This window comes from Astatotilapia calliptera, chromosome 15 (assembly GCF_964374335.1).
Source record: "Astatotilapia calliptera chromosome 15, fAstCal68.1, whole genome shotgun sequence".
Lineage (NCBI taxonomy): Eukaryota > Metazoa > Chordata > Actinopteri > Cichliformes > Cichlidae > Astatotilapia > Astatotilapia calliptera.
In genome coordinates this window covers 23,033,342-23,051,230 of record NC_137436.1, presented here as the reverse complement: position 1 = coordinate 23,051,230, position 17,889 = coordinate 23,033,342, and the positions used below count along the sequence as shown (strand labels likewise).

At 39.0% G+C, this 17,889-nt stretch overlaps 1 protein-coding gene and 1 non-coding gene across 10 annotated transcripts in view; one reads left to right on the top strand and one right to left on the bottom strand.

The window, feature by feature from the left end:
• Nucleotides 1-17,193, top strand: part of vash2 (vasohibin 2) — a 33,544-nt gene extending 16,351 nt beyond the window's left edge. For 5 of the 9 annotated variants that reach the window (XM_080290207.1, XM_026142576.2, XM_026142578.2 and 2 more), the window contains exons 3-9: nucleotides 321-409; nucleotides 612-668; nucleotides 908-1,048; nucleotides 6,654-6,891; nucleotides 6,979-7,122; nucleotides 11,600-11,718; nucleotides 16,866-17,193. In XM_080290207.1, coding sequence (XP_080146333.1) covers nucleotides 321-409; nucleotides 612-668; nucleotides 908-1,048; nucleotides 6,654-6,891; nucleotides 6,979-7,122; nucleotides 11,600-11,718; nucleotides 16,866-16,935 — 858 coding nt within the window. In that variant the 3' untranslated portion in view covers nucleotides 16,936-17,193. The remainder of the gene's footprint in view (nucleotides 1-320; nucleotides 410-611; nucleotides 669-907; nucleotides 1,049-6,653; nucleotides 6,892-6,978; nucleotides 7,123-11,599; nucleotides 11,719-16,865) is intronic. The other 4 variants (XM_026142581.2, XM_026142580.2, XM_080290209.1 and 1 more) reach the window with 1 other exon arrangement.
• trnat-ugu (transfer RNA threonine (anticodon UGU)) lies at nucleotides 2,725-2,797 on the bottom strand. Its single transcript has one exon. It is a non-coding gene; the product is annotated as a tRNA-Thr (tRNA).
• Nucleotides 17,194-17,889: the final 696 nt, after the last annotated feature.

Sequence of the window (17,889 nt, the reverse complement as noted above, 5' to 3'; positions counted from 1 at the left end):
GGTGGTGCAGAGAACATGACCCTAATATCTTGAGTTAGAGACTTGCTCATGTTGTGTGTCAGACATGCACTGCACTCGAGTATAAAGAGAGGTGAGTTTCTAATGAGGTGTTTGTTGTTTAAAAATAAAGAAGACTGGTTTAAGGAACAGCGGTGTGTGTCAGCTATATGAGATGCAATGAGTCACAGCACATTAGGAATGCAGGGTTTTTTTAAAGATGGCGGAAGGTGGTTTGGGGGCTCTGAGTGTTACCATATGTCGACTTACTGAAAATGATGTGGAAAAAATATCTCTAATGCTCTCTCTTTTTCTCTTTCCAGCATCCAATTCCCTCAATTCCAACTTTCAAGCCATCCATGTCTGTCCCAGACTGGCTGTTGGCCGTCCAAAACTTCATGAAGGCTCTGCAGTATCCTTTATCACAAGCACGACAGGGAGGACAGTATAAGCTTTTATCTGTCAGGTGAAGCTAGTCCTGCTTGTGCCTCACATCATTGGATGCTCTTATAGACTTTAAGTGATCAAAACACCATAATCACTTATGTCAATAGGAGTTGAGCCACAGGACTGAAGTGTTGTAAAGTCGCTGTTGTCCCTGACATTTCCATCAGATATAACCACACAGGAACTCAGTTCTTTGAAATCAAGAAGAGCCGTCCACTGTGTGGGTAAGTGAACTGCAGCTTTGGCAAGTACATGTAACTGTACACTGTGACTCAATCACAGTAATATAAACAGAACTGTCCTGTTATCACCCTTTTGTCATCATCTTTACTGATTGGATGAAAAGCTGGCTTGAATAGGAAGCAACAGCTAAGTTGCTTGAGTTACTTGATTATGACTTTGGGATGTAACATTACCACAGTGCCTAAATCATGTGTCTAATTCAATGCTGTCTCTGTGCAAGGTGTATTGCTTCCAACCCTTCCCTTTCCTTCCTCTTCCTCGTCTCATCATCTTCCTCCCCATTCAGATTAATGGAGACAGCAAGAGAGATGATCAGGGAGTCTTTACCAATCAAATGCCTCGAGGCCGTCATCTTGGGAATGTATCCTTTCCTGTATATACACACACACACACACACACACACACACACACACACACACACACACACACACACACACACACACACGCACACACTAAGCAGAGGGCCAAAAGGTCATTTTGTTATTTGTGGGTGAAATCAATAAGACATGCTGCTGTAATATCCTAATGCTCCCCACCATTGCCACTCTTTCCAGCGCTTGCCGTGTTGCTTGGCAACAAGCCCACTTCAAAGTTTAACCGACCCCCCCCCCCCCCCAATACTCACCAGCTTAGTATCATCCAGCAGAGCTTAAATTTGAAAGCAGCAGTGCTTTATTTTTGCAACTCCTTCTCTATTGCGATTTGAGAAAGTGTTTTTTCAATTCCTTGAAAACATGTTTGCTTATGGCAAAATTAGAATCTGAACTCGTTCTTCATCATTGTTCTAAAAGGAAATGTTTGTTTTGACTATTTACCACAAGTGATTTGCCAGTTGTTTTGTTGTTGTTGTTGTTTTTGATATGCTGAACTGTAATGCTTTTCCATGCACTAAACTCCAAATAAAGCCATGCAGAGGTGCTTAAAAACTGCAGTTACTCTAGTGGCTACTTGGTTCCAAAGGCCAGTTGACACCCAAATGGCTATCTTCACAGAAATACACTTGTACTGAGTATGTGTGTCATTTTGAAGAAAATGTTATAAAGTGATTTTATTTTTAAATGGTAAATTCACTAAGGCGCTGTTAAACCATCCTTGATTTAGAGTTATTGTTTAAAATGACTGTTGTAGCAAATGTGCTGCTTCTGTTTTGTTTCATTGATTATGTTTATCAGACCAAAGTAACATGTCAAAAGTAACATTTTTCCATATTGAAAAAATATATTACCAGCTTTAACCATTAAACTGAAAGATACAAAGTATTATTTGATCTATCAGCAGATGTTGAACAGTGGCGGTTTGGATGGTCCTGTGTTTAAATCCAGTCTGGGGCCTTTCTGTATGGCCTTTCCAGTGTATACCCCACCTGTTGCCCCAACAGAGCTTGGATATGCTTCATCCCTTACCCTGAATTAGATAAGCAGAGCAAAAAGGGATGGATGATTTTTCAGAAGTCGAATTCTTTTTGAATTTCGGTCCACACTTTATAAAGCCTACCACATTGCATTGCAACATTCATTTGATTGATTGGATTTGCACACCTGTGAAATAATGGCTTAGTTTGCAAAACAAAATATATTAAAATTGTTTCAGTGCAACCAAATACTTTTCAAATACAAGCAGCAGGTCAGGAAACTAGGACTTTTGAGTGTCACCAGATGAGAGATTTCCCTCCCCGTCTGTGAACTGTTGGTCCAGTTTCGCATGTGCTAGTTTCATATTTGCTTTCCTCAAGGGCTGTAAGGGTGACAGCTGACAGTGACTTTAATTGAGACTGGCTTTAGGGAGAGAGTGAGCTGGGGGGGACGGTAGGAGCTCTGGGGGGCGGGGGGTCACCATAGGACAGGAGAATTTATAAGACAGTGGCAGTTTTAGTTTTTTTTGTTTGTTTTGTTTTTCCATTTGCTGCATGCCCTTTAAAGAACCCCACAGTGACATTCAGAGCTATAAGAGACAGTAATTGTGTGGTTTCACCTTTGGTTGTGTTATGAGGTCAGGACTGATAAATATAATTTAAGCGGGGGGAAAAGAAAAGTTCTCAGGCCCCAGCGAGAATTGAACTCACGACCCCTGGTTTACAAGACCAGTGCTCTAACCACTGAGCTATGAGGCCTCACCTGTTGACTGCAGTGGTTTACGTGTAATTTGAATGTCAACCAAGGCCACACCAATTAATAGACACGCCTTCCTTGGATTCCAGCTATTGTTATGCTAATGCATAACCAACCTAACCAGTTGATTTTGAAATGTCTTAACGCAATGGATCATCAGTATTAAATAATGTCCTGAATAATATTATCACACATAAAATACAGTGACTTAAAAGACATAAAAATCTGTATGGTACATTGTGAAACAAGAATGACCCAGTGTCATTCACACACATTTACCTGCAACGTTAACCTACCTGGTAACTCAATCAAAACACTTCATTTGTGAGAAAGAGTCACGCTGTGAGAAGTAGTGGAAAGCCAAGATAGAAACGTAGGCAAGAAAAAGGGATGAGTAGCCACTGTTGTAGTCTGTAATGGTGGGGGCTGTCTGTCTGGGTTTAGTCTGCTTCTGGTTCTCTGTTCTTCCACGTTATCAGTGATCTGAAATCTCTCCAGGATACGCAGGGTTTATCTTGGGTCCAACCAGCTCTGTGTGTGTGCATGCATGTGTTTGCATGCGTGCATGTATACGCGCGTGTGTGTGTGTGTGTGTGTGTGTGTGTGTGTGTGTGTGTGTGTGTGTGTGTGTGTGTGTGTGTGTGTGTGTGTGTGTGTGTGTGTGTGTGTGACATGTCCCATTGTATTAGCCATCACTGACTGGTGCTTTGCAGAGTAAGGCTAGAGCACAAAGCAGCCTCCACTTGAATCCTAGTGTAAAACTTAGTTGTTTATAAATATCAAAATAATCCAGCAAAATCTGCCATTATACAATATATATAAACAGCATGAAGCATGTAATGTATGTATGTATATATATATATATATATATATATATATATATATATATATACATATATATATATATATATATATGTATGTATATATATATATATATGTATGTATATATATATATATGTATGTATGTATATGTATATATATATATATATATATATATATATGTATATATGTATATATGTATGTATATATATATATATATACATATATATATATATATATATATATATATATATATGTGTGTGTGTGTATATATATATTTTAAAACAGTAAAACCTTTATATATATATATATATATATATATATAAGGTTTTACTGTTTTAAAATAAGGAAAGACCACAAAGCTGGAAGTATCCTAGTATATCCTTGATTAAAGGAAAAAATATATGTAAAGGGAATTTTATGCTTCTAAAATATTATCTTTAATCTTTGCACTGACATAGAAACTTGAGGAAGGGAGGGTAGAGGATTGGAGAGGAAAAGGATGCAAAAGGTAAGAGGAACAGTGAGAGAGTTAACCAGAACATTGTTGCTGCAACGAATTTATATTTATTATTAAGCTTTTTCAGTTACCTCTGCTTTTCAGAAACAGAACAAGTATGGATTTCTGTTGCATTAGAGCATCCCTGTGGGGCAGAGAAACTAATCCACAGAGGTTTGTTTTAATTTTTGCTTTAGAATTGACAGATGGATGAGTAGTGTGAGGTAGTGATAGGTGCTCTTTTAGTCGCAGTCTCAGTCAGGGAGCTACTGCTAGCAGTGTCACATGTCCTCTGGCACAGGAAGTACGCCTGTCTAATGAAGCATTCATTAGCAAGAAACAGCAGGGTGTGTTGGTGTATGATTTTCATGTTTGTATTCATCCTGTAGGATAAATATTGATCCAAAATGAAACACTCGCAGGAATCTGTCAGAGGAAGTTAAAGCTGATGCCAAACATAAACATTTGGCGTCCAGGCATTCTTGTCATTGGTGGATCATTCTTCATTTTTGCCAATGAAGAAAAGGAATCACAATAAAATATGACACTCATAAAAGCTTCTTACTAATGAACATGTTTAAATATTTTTTATGATATTTGTTATTAGAATAGGATAAGACAATCATCAACCCTGATTTAAATTATCTCTTGTCAGAACTATTGTGGTTTAGATTAATTTTGTGACAGTCGGTTATGTCAGGATACCCAGGATCAGTTTTTGAGGGCTTCTTGAGCTTCATTGGTAATCAGTAAATACAAACAGTAAAAACAGTAAATATTTTCAAAGAATCAAAGATAGTGACTGTGCTGTGATTTGATATCTATTTACATGATTGCAAATTTAAAAAAAAAGACAACTAGAACGGGACGATAGAAAGAGCTGCCCTCTGACTGATCTAATCAACAGTGCAGAGAGAGAGCTCTGTTCTGTGCCAGGAAGGCACGATCTTGCTGCAAAGTAGTGAACTCCATAGGCTTTTGTTGCTGAAAGGATGTAAAAAGTTGCTAAAAGTAGCAAAGAAATTACCAGGTTTGTGTTGTTTTGATAAACTGATGTTTGCTGATCCTTTTTGTAAGTGAGAGGGATGTCAAGTGGACCAGTTAAGAAGGTGTATCAATATCTGAGTCTGTGGATTGAAAACAGTGTGCCTACCTAAAATAATATTTCAATATATGATCAATATGATACAAGCAAAAGCACATTCTTAACACATTTAACTCTATTTTGACTGTGCTATTAATTGATTAAGTTATTTTGTTAAGGGGAATAATGCAGGTGGTATGTTTGCGCACAAATAAAACCTATGTGTGACCGTCCAAGCATTCATCCCAAGGTTTAGTCACTTGGGCAGCACGCTGACTGTGGAAGTTCAGTGGTTTCTTTACTTGACTGTCCAGCCAACCCTGTTTAGATCCGTGTTCTACTTTAAAACCACAAACTCCCCCACACAGCCAGAGAGACACATTGAAATACATTGGTATGTGCATGTCATCAGTGGTCTGCTTTGTGAATATTTAATGAAAACACAGCAGTGCTGTGGCATCCAGGCTGGTGAAGTGACAGACATGTGTTCTAACCAATGGCAGACTTCCATCCATAGGCAGAATAGAGCAGATGGCTGGCTACTGGCCCACAAAGACATCTTCCAAGTTTCTCTGTTGCTGTATGGTAGAACAGATTGCTACAGTTGGATGCATGTAGCATGAAGATGTGCAGTACACAGGATGAGATCTGTCTAAATATAGATTCAATAATTTACTGAAAATCTGATCTTTTGGATGCATTTCCTTCTAATAACGAGTAGCTATAAATTTTTGTGATTGCAAAAACAGAACTAATATATAGAATTCAATTGGAAAATCAACCCTCAATCACTTGATTTGTCACCTCAGTAAAAACCTTCCTCATCAGTATTAATAGCCAGTCTTGAGTTTGACCTAATACAGCACGAAGCTTAGTTTCTAAGTTAAATAGGTGATAAAGAAGGGTGTGTTTTGGGGCATGGCCTAAAACAGGACTGACATGTCTTTATGGTATGAACATGCAGTCGAATCCTGCCTTCATTTGTGACGTCTTGGTGAGTCACTAAGATCAGCAGACATATGATCTGATGTGTGTGTTATCGTGTCCTCTGTACCAGACAGATCATATCTCTCTGCCCCTGTTTTCCTTGTTGAATAAATGTAAAAACATCAGTGAACCTGACAGATTCAGTAAGACCAATGGAGCTGCACAAACTCTCATGAGCACACAAACTGTGTTCAGAAGACATTATTTACCCAGTGACATTTTCATACTATAGGCCTTCTGAGAGTCAGACTGAATCTCATTTCAAACAACTCAAGCTGCTTTGCTTCCTCTGCTGTGACAAATTCAAACAAATACACTTTCACTCTCAGGTTTTTACTCAAAGGTAAATAATTTTTGAGCAGTTCCAGAGGTGCAATAAAAGCACAGCAGACATTTATTTTACCCCAATAATATTTTTACACCACAAAAAAACTTCCAGGTCTTTCCTTAATCCTGCGGTGTTGATCAGCTACCTGACCAATGGGCTGACGTCTCTCGAGCGTTTCCCCATCAGCTTTAAGACCCAGTTTTCGGGTCACTGCTTTCACCATGTTGTGCTGGGCGTCTATTGCAATGGCCGGTATGGGTCGCTAGGTATGAGCCGCCGCCAGGACCTGATGGACAAACCACTCACCCATCGGACTCTCGGAGAACTGGTGGCTGAATTTGAAAACTCCTACAAGAGATACCAGCACACACTAAAGAAGGTAAAGGAAGAAGATAAAGGGTGTGGGAAATAAATGCAGTCCAAGAGTTAATGAAGAACCTTTAAACACATTTTCTGTTTCTACCAGGTGAAGATTGGTTTGTACGTGCCTCACGACCCACATGTCTTCCAGCCAATTGAATGGAAGCATTTGGTGCTGAACCTGGCCTGTTTGGGAGCTCAGGAGATGAAAAAAGAGCTAGAGAAACATGGGCGGGACATGAGGATGAAGGTACATATTGTGTATTCACATACAGATATGCCCCAGGGTATTTTTCTCTGTACACTTAATTTGCTTTTGTGCCACAGCTCTGTTATGGGAATTTGCTGCCCTGGGCAGTACATGAAAAAGCAATCATCAATCGCAATATATATGTTATCGATTAAATCAGAAACGGCATGAAAAAGAAGAACTGGGGTGATGGTGGGTTGCACAGTGGCTTGCAGATTCATAGCAAATGCAGGTCGGGTAAAGCAGGAGGCAGAGCGATTCATCTACCAATTGCAGCATTGGTGGTTCTTTTCCCATCCCATGTGACTGTATGCCAATGTTAGGCAAGGTGCTTGTATGAATGTGTGTGTGACTGGGTGAACGAGGCTTGTAAGAAAGAACCTTTTAAAGAAGCTGACGTTTGGGTGTTTAGAAGTGTATCTAAAGTGGGCTGGCACTGTCGACGTTTCCGATTAAATTACCTTTATAGCTTGCTTGAAATAATGCTTTTCTCGACTGATGATTAAATGTTCCATCAGCATCACTTAAGGTTTGGTTTTTCCTGTTTTGTATATTACACTACATAGACACTAGATAGAGTCTCACAGCATTGCTCCATTTAAAATATTAATCAGGTCAGAAACACCTTTATTGGTTTGAAAAAAAAAAAAGAGAAAAAAGCAACTTTGTGAACATTCAGACATTTTTTTCTAACCGGCAGACTTAGATATATTATGTATACAATAATGCATAAATGGAAAAAGGGTTGTACACTAAGGGAGAAAGTAAGAACAGCCTGGAATGGAAGAGAGAACTGGCAGCCCACAGTCAGCAGCAGTGGAAAATACAGACCACAAACAAACCACAAAATAAATCAGCCAAGATGCTGAAAAACTGAATATTAGGAGGTGAAAATGGGGAAAGTGGGTAATTCCACACTGTGGGAAAGAGGTCTGTTTGACAAAATTCAGTGAAAATAGTTTCACTAGAAAAGATGAAAATGTCTCTCAAACTTAGATCAGCTGACAAAAATTACCTTTTTAAAATCACACACACACACACACACACACACACACACACACACACACACACACACACAGTTTCAGTTCATGGTCGTATTAATTAAATTTTAAAATAAAAGCAAATTTGCTATCTGTGATTCAACTCTGATTCAACTCTCAATTTTTTTGTATCCTTTGTTTGGACAGACATGGCCTTTTTTGTTTTTTAGAGAGAAAGAACCAGGGAAACACCTTTATTATATTTTTCCGTCGGACCAGAGATAGATGTCGTTTCCTTTGGGCTGAACAGGGAATATAAACTGTCAAGAGTTATTTAGGGCACGATGGGGAAGAAGGAATGTGTGAGTGCACGTGTGAGGAAGGGAGACGCAGAAGTGTTTTGCACAAGGTTAAATGTTTTATGAGGACCCGTAGGTTTTTATTTGTATTTATTATGAGTTTCTTTCTTTTTTGTGTATTCCTGCAGCATTTGCAGTTCCATGAAAGCAGTGTGTGAGTAGCTGTGTGATAGACGCTGATGTTAGACAGTGATACAGTATATAACATGTACTGTATGTCAGCAAGTTATGTAGGTCAGTAAGGTTGCAGCTGTCTCGCACGCACATAGAATCACAGGCAGGCACAGGTCAAGTGCATTGGGGTTTGTGAGACTTTGGTATAATCTGCTGTGCTCCAGAGGATGTGAAGTTATTATAGAGTGCGTTTGTGTCTGTGCCCATGTACAAAATAAAATAGCTGTAATACTGCATAAAAATGTCAATAGATACAAAATGGAATGATCCGCAAATCTCATAAACCTATATTTTATTCACAGTAGAGCATAGAAAACAAACCAAATGTTTAAACTGAGAAAATGCAGCATTTTAAGAAAGATTTTAGCTCTTTTTGAATTTAATGGCAGCAACATGTTTTAAATGTTGGAGTGGGACTATGTTTACCGCTGTGTAGCACCCTTTCATCTTTTAACAATAGTCTGTAAACATCTGGGAAGTGAGAGGAGCTTTTTTAGACGTTTGGAACATTCTCCCACTCTTGTATTAGTATTCTAGTAGCTCAGCAGTCCTGGATCATCTTTGTTGAATTTTTCATTTCATAATGCACCACATGTTTTCAGATGGTGAAAGGACTGGACTGCAGGCAGGGCATTTCACACACTATGACTCTTCTACTATGAAGCCATGCTTTTAAATACACACAGTATGCAGATTAACATTGTCTTGCTAAAATATGCAAGACCTAAAAATACCATGATCTGAACATTGCTGACAAATTGCGAATTCCATGAATGCTAATGCAGATGAGTTTTTTACTTTTTTAAAAAACTTTTTTTTATGGGTGCTGATAAAAAAAAGCTGGATGGTTTATCTACTCTTCTAGTCCAAAGGATGCAGGGTCCATGATTTCTGAAAAGAATTTAAAGTTTCAAGAGTTCCACTTGGCCTCAGCCCATTTTAAGCTTTGGCCCAGAAAAGACACAGATGTTTGACGATCATGATCATATATGGCTTCTTCTTTGGGTGATGGAGCTTTAACCTCTATTTGTGGTTGGCACAGTGAGCTGTGTTCACGTACAGTGATGTCTGAAAAGTCTTCCTGACTCCTTGCTAGGATTTCTATGACAGAATCCTTCCCTTTTTAATGAGGTGCTGCCTTTGAGCCCGAAGAGCTTAGACTTTGTCTCTCGTGTACAAAGATTTCTCCAGATTCTCTGAGACTTTTGATGATATTTGATGTACTATAGATGGTGAGATATTTAAAATCTGTACAGTTTTATATTGAAGAAGATTATTCTGAAATCACCCCATAATTTGTGTCAGTTTTTTTTGCAGAATGATAAAAGTCTGCCTCTCTAAGATGCTCTATTTCTACCCAATCATATAACTGACCTGTTGCCAATTAACCTTAATTAGTTGCGAAATGTTCCTCAAGCTGTTTGTTTTTAGTACTGCATATTTTTCTAGCCTTTTTGCGCTGCTGTACCAGCATTTTTGAGTTTTTTGTGTTGCCATCAAATTCAATATTGATGGCAACTATTTTTCTATATATTTTTCTTGCAGTTTCTCTGTCAAACATTTGATATGTTTCCTGTGTTTTATTTCTAGTACAATATATGATTTGAAGATCATTGCATTCTATTTCCATTTCCATTTTACACAGATTGTATTTCTGTCTTCATAAGAACCTTTGTTGTAGACAGAGCATGAACCCCAAGGTTACATAAAGAGCCGGACATGAGATAAATAGGAATTCTGTCCAAATGACAGTGAAAACGTGAAGCTGAAAAGCTGCTATATAATTAAGCACAGTCGTAGCAAATAGTCACTTTATTCGGGTGTTTTAATGGTACTCAGCAGTGTAGTAGATGTAATTTAGCTATTGGATCAGACATTTAAAAAGGGGGAAAAAAGAAAAGGAATAAAATAGTTTTGCTTACAAAAAACAAAGAAATATGATCCATGTTTGTACCACAAACACATGACGAACACAACCAGCTGCAGGATATTAGCAACTTCCTTTACTGCATTCAGGAAAACTTGCCATCCGGAGTCATCCTTTTCTTTTTTCTCCTGCTGAGAGCTTAATGGTAGCTTCAAGTTGCTGCTTAATACACTAAGCATGCCTCATTTGTCGCTCTGAACTGTATTGTCTGCATGAGTCATCTGTCACAACAGTGAGAAAGATTAAAATAGAGAAAAACACATTATCACATACATTTGTCTGCTGTTCCATTCATCACGGTGACGCTTTCTTCCCTTCATGCTAACATAACCGCTGTACACTGAAATGTTAGAAGTTCAGGGATTCTTTGTAAATATGAAAGCAGGGTGTAAACAGCCATATGTTTTGCCAAACTCTTCTCACTCACTGCTTTTTTTTTAATGCCATCATTCTAAACTTTTCCAGTATTGTCTGCACTTTTATCACAGTTCATAATAATTAAAAGATTAACCTTGAAATAGGTGACAATGATTTTTGTCCACCTGGTGAAAAGGCAATATGACTTAAAGTGCAGCTTTTAAGTCTGAAGTTCTTTAACCTTTTTGTTGGATCAATGCTAACATTGTGTCCAAACACTGACTAGCCTCTGTCAGATACACAGCAGCATATATTTTATTCAAATATTCTTCATTTCTGAATGGGAAACATTAATGATTATTCACCGAGATGTTCTCCAGGGTTTCTTAGTGATCACCTTTACCTCATAATACACTCCGACTGGACCCGAGTGTCACTGGATATTCAACTTCCATCATCAATTATCTAAACTTTTTCTGATATTTGGTGGTAAAAGTGTACAGTTTTGTTATCAGAGCTTTTTTGGTGCATATTGCTGCTGGTGCGGCTTAAAATGGTTGGATGATAGTACACTGATAAGCTAGAAAAGAATGAAAACGTGCTGGTCTGCAGAGTGTTAATAAATTTTAAAACTTTAATAAACTACAATTAGTGATGTTGATTCTTCTGTTTTTTTTAAGATCCTAAAATCATCCAGTGCCCAGTCACCGATCAAAGAGCGAAGCCGAGGGAAGTCCTTATCGCCACGGCGTCGACAGAGCAGCCCCCAGCGACGCTCCATGCACCACAGAGACAAATCGTAAGTTCTTCCCATCGCTGAACAGTTTGTTGCTCAGGGCGCTCGTTGCCTCATATCCTCTTTCCCCGACAGTTTCCACTGGTTAAGCAGCTGATGACATCCTTAAAATACAGAAGGCTTCCACACTTAGAGCAGGGTTAATCAGCAGTGCTGGCAGCTGGTGTCTGTCAGCTTTTGTGTGGTACTTCCATCTTCCTCCCCCTTGTCTTCTTTCTCTAAAGGTCTGCTCTTCAGGTCAAGGAAAGTTTGGACTTTAATTAGTGTGTGCGCCTTTAAAGAATAAATTGTTCTGACATCTTAGTGGCAACAACTGTGTATCTGCTGGGTGGCACTGAGGACTTTATGTATGAGTGTGTGGGTCTGCTTATCTGCTTTTGTCACCGACAGCTCAGCATTATCATCAGACAGACACTCCTTGTTGTGTTCAGCTGACAGTGTTATCACTATGATATATGTGTGCGTGTGTGTGTCCATATCACCAGCACTCAGCAGAATATAAGGTCTCTAATGCTGCTTGTCAAACACAGGCTTAAAAACAAACTCCATATAAAGTCTGTAAAATCAGAGCGTCCTTGTTCGCCTCTATGCCAACATATTAAAGAATCCAAGATATTGTTTGAAGTATTTAAAGTTTAACACTGTAGCCTTCTGACACACACACGCGCACACACACACACACGTATGACGATGCTGAGTGTGTTTGCATGTGCCGTCAGCTGTGTGGTGGGATGTAACACAATCTGACTCGGACGACAGCTGAAGCGTGGCCGTACTGCAGAGTCACCACAAACACACACAGACTCGGCACACGAATTGCTGACGTTGCTAGTGTTGCCATTTGGCTGACTCTCTGTTGACCTTTCATATATTAAGCTCTGCTGCGCTTAAGAGAGTAATTATTTGGGGATCTGCATGTGTATGTTGGTGGTTAGGGAAATGCACTTGGCTTTTCAATTAAATCACTGTCAGTCATCTAACATTAGATCATCATCTCTGCATCGTTTGAGATGATGATCCTAAAATTCTTGACGTAATTGAGCTATTAAACCACACATATTATCACACTGAGCTAAGCTTTCACAGGCTTTCAGCTGCATTTGTATGTTTTTGTTTAGTATATCCACTTTAATCTTTATTAGCTTTGAATGCAAGTTTATATGAAAATTAAAAAGGGCTGTGGCATACAGCTTCTACAAAAGTATTCAGAGCTGAAGATGCCAGGCTTTGTTGATGACTCTGGTTGTCCCTGAGATCACCAGCACAGCTGCTGAGTTTTTCTGTAAACCTCAGAAAATTAAATGTAAGAATCCAGTCTGGGTTTTGGTCCGAGTTTGCAGGTTCTCCCTGTTTCTGCGTGGCTTCCTCCTGCCATTTGAATATACGTGTTTATGGGGTTAGGTTAACTAAATTGGCCATAGGTGTGATTGAGAATTGGTTCAGTAGAAGAAAATGAGTGGCTGGATGGATGGAATCCCCCAACAGCTGACCAACTGACGTAAGACTTTTAGACTCCCTTTAGACTTCTCATGCCCACAGATCTTTTATACCTTGCAGTAGAAGTCTAGCTGACATGAGGTGCATGCCACCTTTTATTGTTGGTGACTCTGCTGTTGATTTGCATTTGGAACATTTTGCTATTCAAAGTCTTTCTCTTTTGTTGTGGTTTTACAACAGTTGACACAGACAAAAAGAGAGTTTCTCAAAAGATGATGAACAAGTCTAGTGAGCTAACTAACTCAAACCTCTGCAGTAACAAAGAGTCTTTCTATCAATGTATGTTTGTGCTTTTGAGGCACCCTTAATCCAAACACTAAAACTTTATCCTCTGCCTTATAACTGGGGCTTCAGTTGAACTGATACCATAAAGTGTAACTGCACAGCTATGTGCAGAATCAAGGAACATATCTTAATGGTCTGCAGTGAGCATGTTAGTTAGATAAAAGCAAGACTTTTTTTTTAATTAAATGAGTTGTGAAAGTGTGAAATGGTTTCCTCATTTGCATAAATCTATTTCTGTTACCTTCAGAGTTCATTTAGCCATGGTTTAATTTTCACTTTCTGTAAGCGCCGTAGTTTCATCAGCTCAGAGAAGCAGTTAAAATGTTTAGAACAGCACATCACCACTTTTAGCCACTTGAATGCGATACTTAAAAAGCTATTACTGTTATCAACGGAGCACTTACACCCTTAACAATATGTTGCCACCTTAGAGCGACGACTTCAGCAGAAATGGTGTAATAACCTGCTGCTGCTTCAAACAGCTGAGAGTGCGGACACAACAGCGCCGGCTCATTTTACAGCTCGAGCGAGACGTTTCAGGAGGCTGTTATCAGCACTGCCCGCTTTATACAAATGACTCAATTTTCAAAATGAATTTCTGTAATATTATTGTTACATAAGCGGCTCTCTACACAGGGATGTTCAAGATAGAAGGATAGAAAGCAAAGAGAAGGGATGAAGGAAAAAAGAATAATTATGTGTTAGAGGGCAAAAGAGATGGAAAAAGATGGCGAGAAGGGGGAGAAGAAACTGAGTAAGTGGAAAAAGGGGAGGGTTAGGAGGGTGAGAGAGGAGAGTGAATGAGAAAAGAGGTGAAGGTCTGGCAAAAGATGAGAAGGAATAAAAAGCCTGTCAGCTCTCCAGACTGGTTGTAACAAGGAACACTTCTCTGTGATGTGTCAGAGAGCTTGAAAGCTTCCTTCTGAGCAGAAATAATAAAGATGGGAGGCGAGGGAGGACAATGTGACATTAGAGGAGAGGGCAGGGAGAAAAGGAGAGACGGAAAGCACTGAAGGAGGATTAAATCGAACACTTTTGGGCTTTTAGAAATAAGAAGGCCTTTTTGATTTTCTGCTGTCTTCACACTTGTTTCTTTCCTTCTGAGTTGCGCTGAAGAAGGTTGGATTAAAGTCACTGTTTGTTTTATTTATTATTATTATTATTATTGTGGTGAATTTGCCTGTTTTTAAGCTTGCATTCTGACAGTGATATATTTGTGTTCCTCTTAGAGATGGCACGATACCACTTTTTTATTTCCGATACCGATATCATAAATTTGTATATCTGCCGATACCGATATGAATCCGATATAGTGTTTTTTAATCAATAAAACTTATTTTTTAATATCTTGCTGCTTTTTGTATAAGTTCATACTCAAGTTAAAAAACAAAACACTAAAGCTATTCTTTTATACCTGTATGCAAAAAATACACTGCACCCAAAATATCTCATAGTTCAGCAATACTGATCAATCTAATAAAGTTAAACTTACTCCATCCTTCCTATTCTGGTATTTAAAAGAGTAAGCAACCTAACTAATAGGGTTCTAAAACTCCCAGTAAAAAAATAGGGAACCCACCCCCCACCTCATGATGCTTAATCGACGTAATCAACTTTAATTTGATGCAGTGTGGGGAAAAAAATGCACAGAAATCAATTAATTTTGAAAAATAATTAAATAGATTCAACATCTTTCTTCAACAGAATTGCAGACTGCACAGATGGTACCTTCCCAAAGGAAAAAGTACTATAGTTTACTAGGGTATATTAGACTTAACAGTTACTACCAGTATATACAGTAATGGACTTCTATACATTTTACATCAGATTAAAACTTTGGGTGTAAGATTCGGATAATTATTTATTAAAAGCTAGACCTTTTAAATGAGAATAAGAAAGAAAAGTATGTCTTTATGCCCCCTTTTCCCTGTTAATGCCCTATCGGCCCCCCTGGCTAAACTTTGCTAGATCCGCCCCTGCACAGTTACCAGCGTCAGCTACGTAGAAAAAGATCCTGGTGTACAAAGTAATATTAAATAAATTCTAAGAACAGCTTATCAAGCTTAAACGTGCTGCTGTTGTTCAGCCGCTGGTTTCCTCTTTCTGGTGCAAAGTGGGCCAAAAACAAAGAAGAGAGACGGACTCACGACAGAAAAGCCGATCAGCTGATCATTGATCAGTTTCATGATTGAAGTAGCAGCAGGAGAGGGAGGGAGAGAGAAGAGGCCGTTGCTCCATATATTGGTTGTTAAGCTTAACGCTGGAATGCTTTACAAACATTCAGAGATGAACTTACACACTTGCTTTCCTTCTCTCTGGGATAAATTCCTCGGAGATGAAATGCGGGATTGCTAGCAAGGCTACAAATACACACAGCTGCTCTATCACATGACGCACACTGCTCCGACATGCTAGGTTATGAGCCGAGTTATGCTGTGTCACAAGTTTTGTGAGGTGCTTTTTTGATATTTAATGGATCGGATTACATTTTTTATTTCTCTCCGATATCCGATCCAGTAATTTACGTCAGTATCGGACCGATACGTAATATCAGATCGGTCCATCTCTAGTTCCTCTTGTTTTATTAGAAGCCTTTTCTCTTTCTTTGTACAGTGAACTAGGGAACAACTAGACTGCGTATAATGTTATGTTACACATTTGTTTGTGATTACAATATCAGGGTCTTTATGTGCTGTCAGCACCTGCAGTTCCAAAATTCACTTTAAGTTATACAGCGCCAAATCACAACAACACTGTTTGCATATTTAGAATCGCTTTAGTCACTCGCCTCCAGGTTGAGAAAAATTTTATTCAGGATCCGAATCGACTTCCTGCCATCTCTGGTTACTACTGTTGGTTACCTCCCATGTGGACGACCCTTTAGTGTCCACCTGCCAATCAAAGCATCTGTGCCCCTGATTTTAAGCAACTAAAACATGATTTTTATTTGTGTCAGGCAGTCTTGTATTTCTAGCCACTTTTTGATTTTTTTGGTCAGTTTCTAAGCAAAACACTCAAAATTCAGGTGATTTCAATTTATATCTGTTGGTTTTGATGGTCCTTGTAAAAATGAGCTCACTGCATTTAACCACGAAACAACCAACTGAACTCTTAATATACAGTGATTATTGTGTTATTTTTGAGTGAGATGAGAAAAAAGTTGCAGATTAATCAACAGTAAGAAAATAATGAGCGACTGCAGCCATGCTGGGGAGAGTTTTGGGAGATAGTTTGGAGACTTGCTCTCGTTTAGCTCTGCTGCACAACATTAAGGAGCTTGTCAGAATGAAAGAGCTTCTCCAGTTTCTTCTGCCACTGTGCTCTTAGTATGCAGTGCATGTTCAGCAACTTTATGTCCTATCTTTCAGGCTGGCCTCAGTGGAGAGGAAACCTCCAGAACTCAGCATGCTCAATGACGGCTACCAGATCCGCATCTGATCCCCTCCTTCACCTATGAGACTCCCTCAGCTTCTCCATATCCGTCCAGGCTCCTCAGCCACCCTGATCCAAGAGTCTCTACCCAACCCAGCAAGAGAGTCACCAAAACCCGAGCCACATTTTTTACACAGACGAGGTGGATGGTGTTATTTAAAACAAGAGAATGGCTTAAATGGAAGACCGTGATAATGGTTGGCCTGGTCCTGATATTTCATACAGTGTTTGCTCATTTCTGTAGCAATAAATCCCTTAAAATAGTCTCATCATCATCATTCACAGGCCAAGAGGGTGGCTTTTATCATTCTGTTGGTATTTTAAACCAGTATTCTTTTTTTGGTTGAAATAGTCACCCTCTCTTAGAGACAAGCACTCGAGCAAAATCAGCTCAAATTTATTGTTAGGTTATCATATGTATTCACCAGGAGGTGGAATGGGAAGTTGTCAATATAAATAACTGAAAGTATTCGTCAGTGGTTAAAATGACATCGTCGTGCTGGAACAAAGAGATGTTCGGGTGTCGTTGCATCAAACACAACTGGTGAAATATTCTCAGAACACCAGGGGAATTATGTTTTATCACAGGTGGAAGTAATGATGACTGTTTTGTTTGTTTGTTTGGGCAAAGCCACCATGAAGACGACTGAAATTACCACCTGTGTTAACAAGCACAAGAGATTAAAGCTTCATTTTTACATTTTTTTAAGAATGACAAAACAAATCTGATGGGAAGCTCTGGTCTGCCACTCGACTTTTATATTGTGGTTCGCTGTAAATGATCCAAGTCATAACTTACTCCTCAACCAGCAGCAGTTTTAGGAAGATGATTACGTAAACTCCTGTGTGCCAGCTGTATTGATTACAGTGGAAGTGCGATAAAGTATGCGGGGAAATCAAAGATGCAGAATCAATAGAGAGGATAAAAGAAGAAGAGGATGAGGTAAAGCAGTGTGAGAA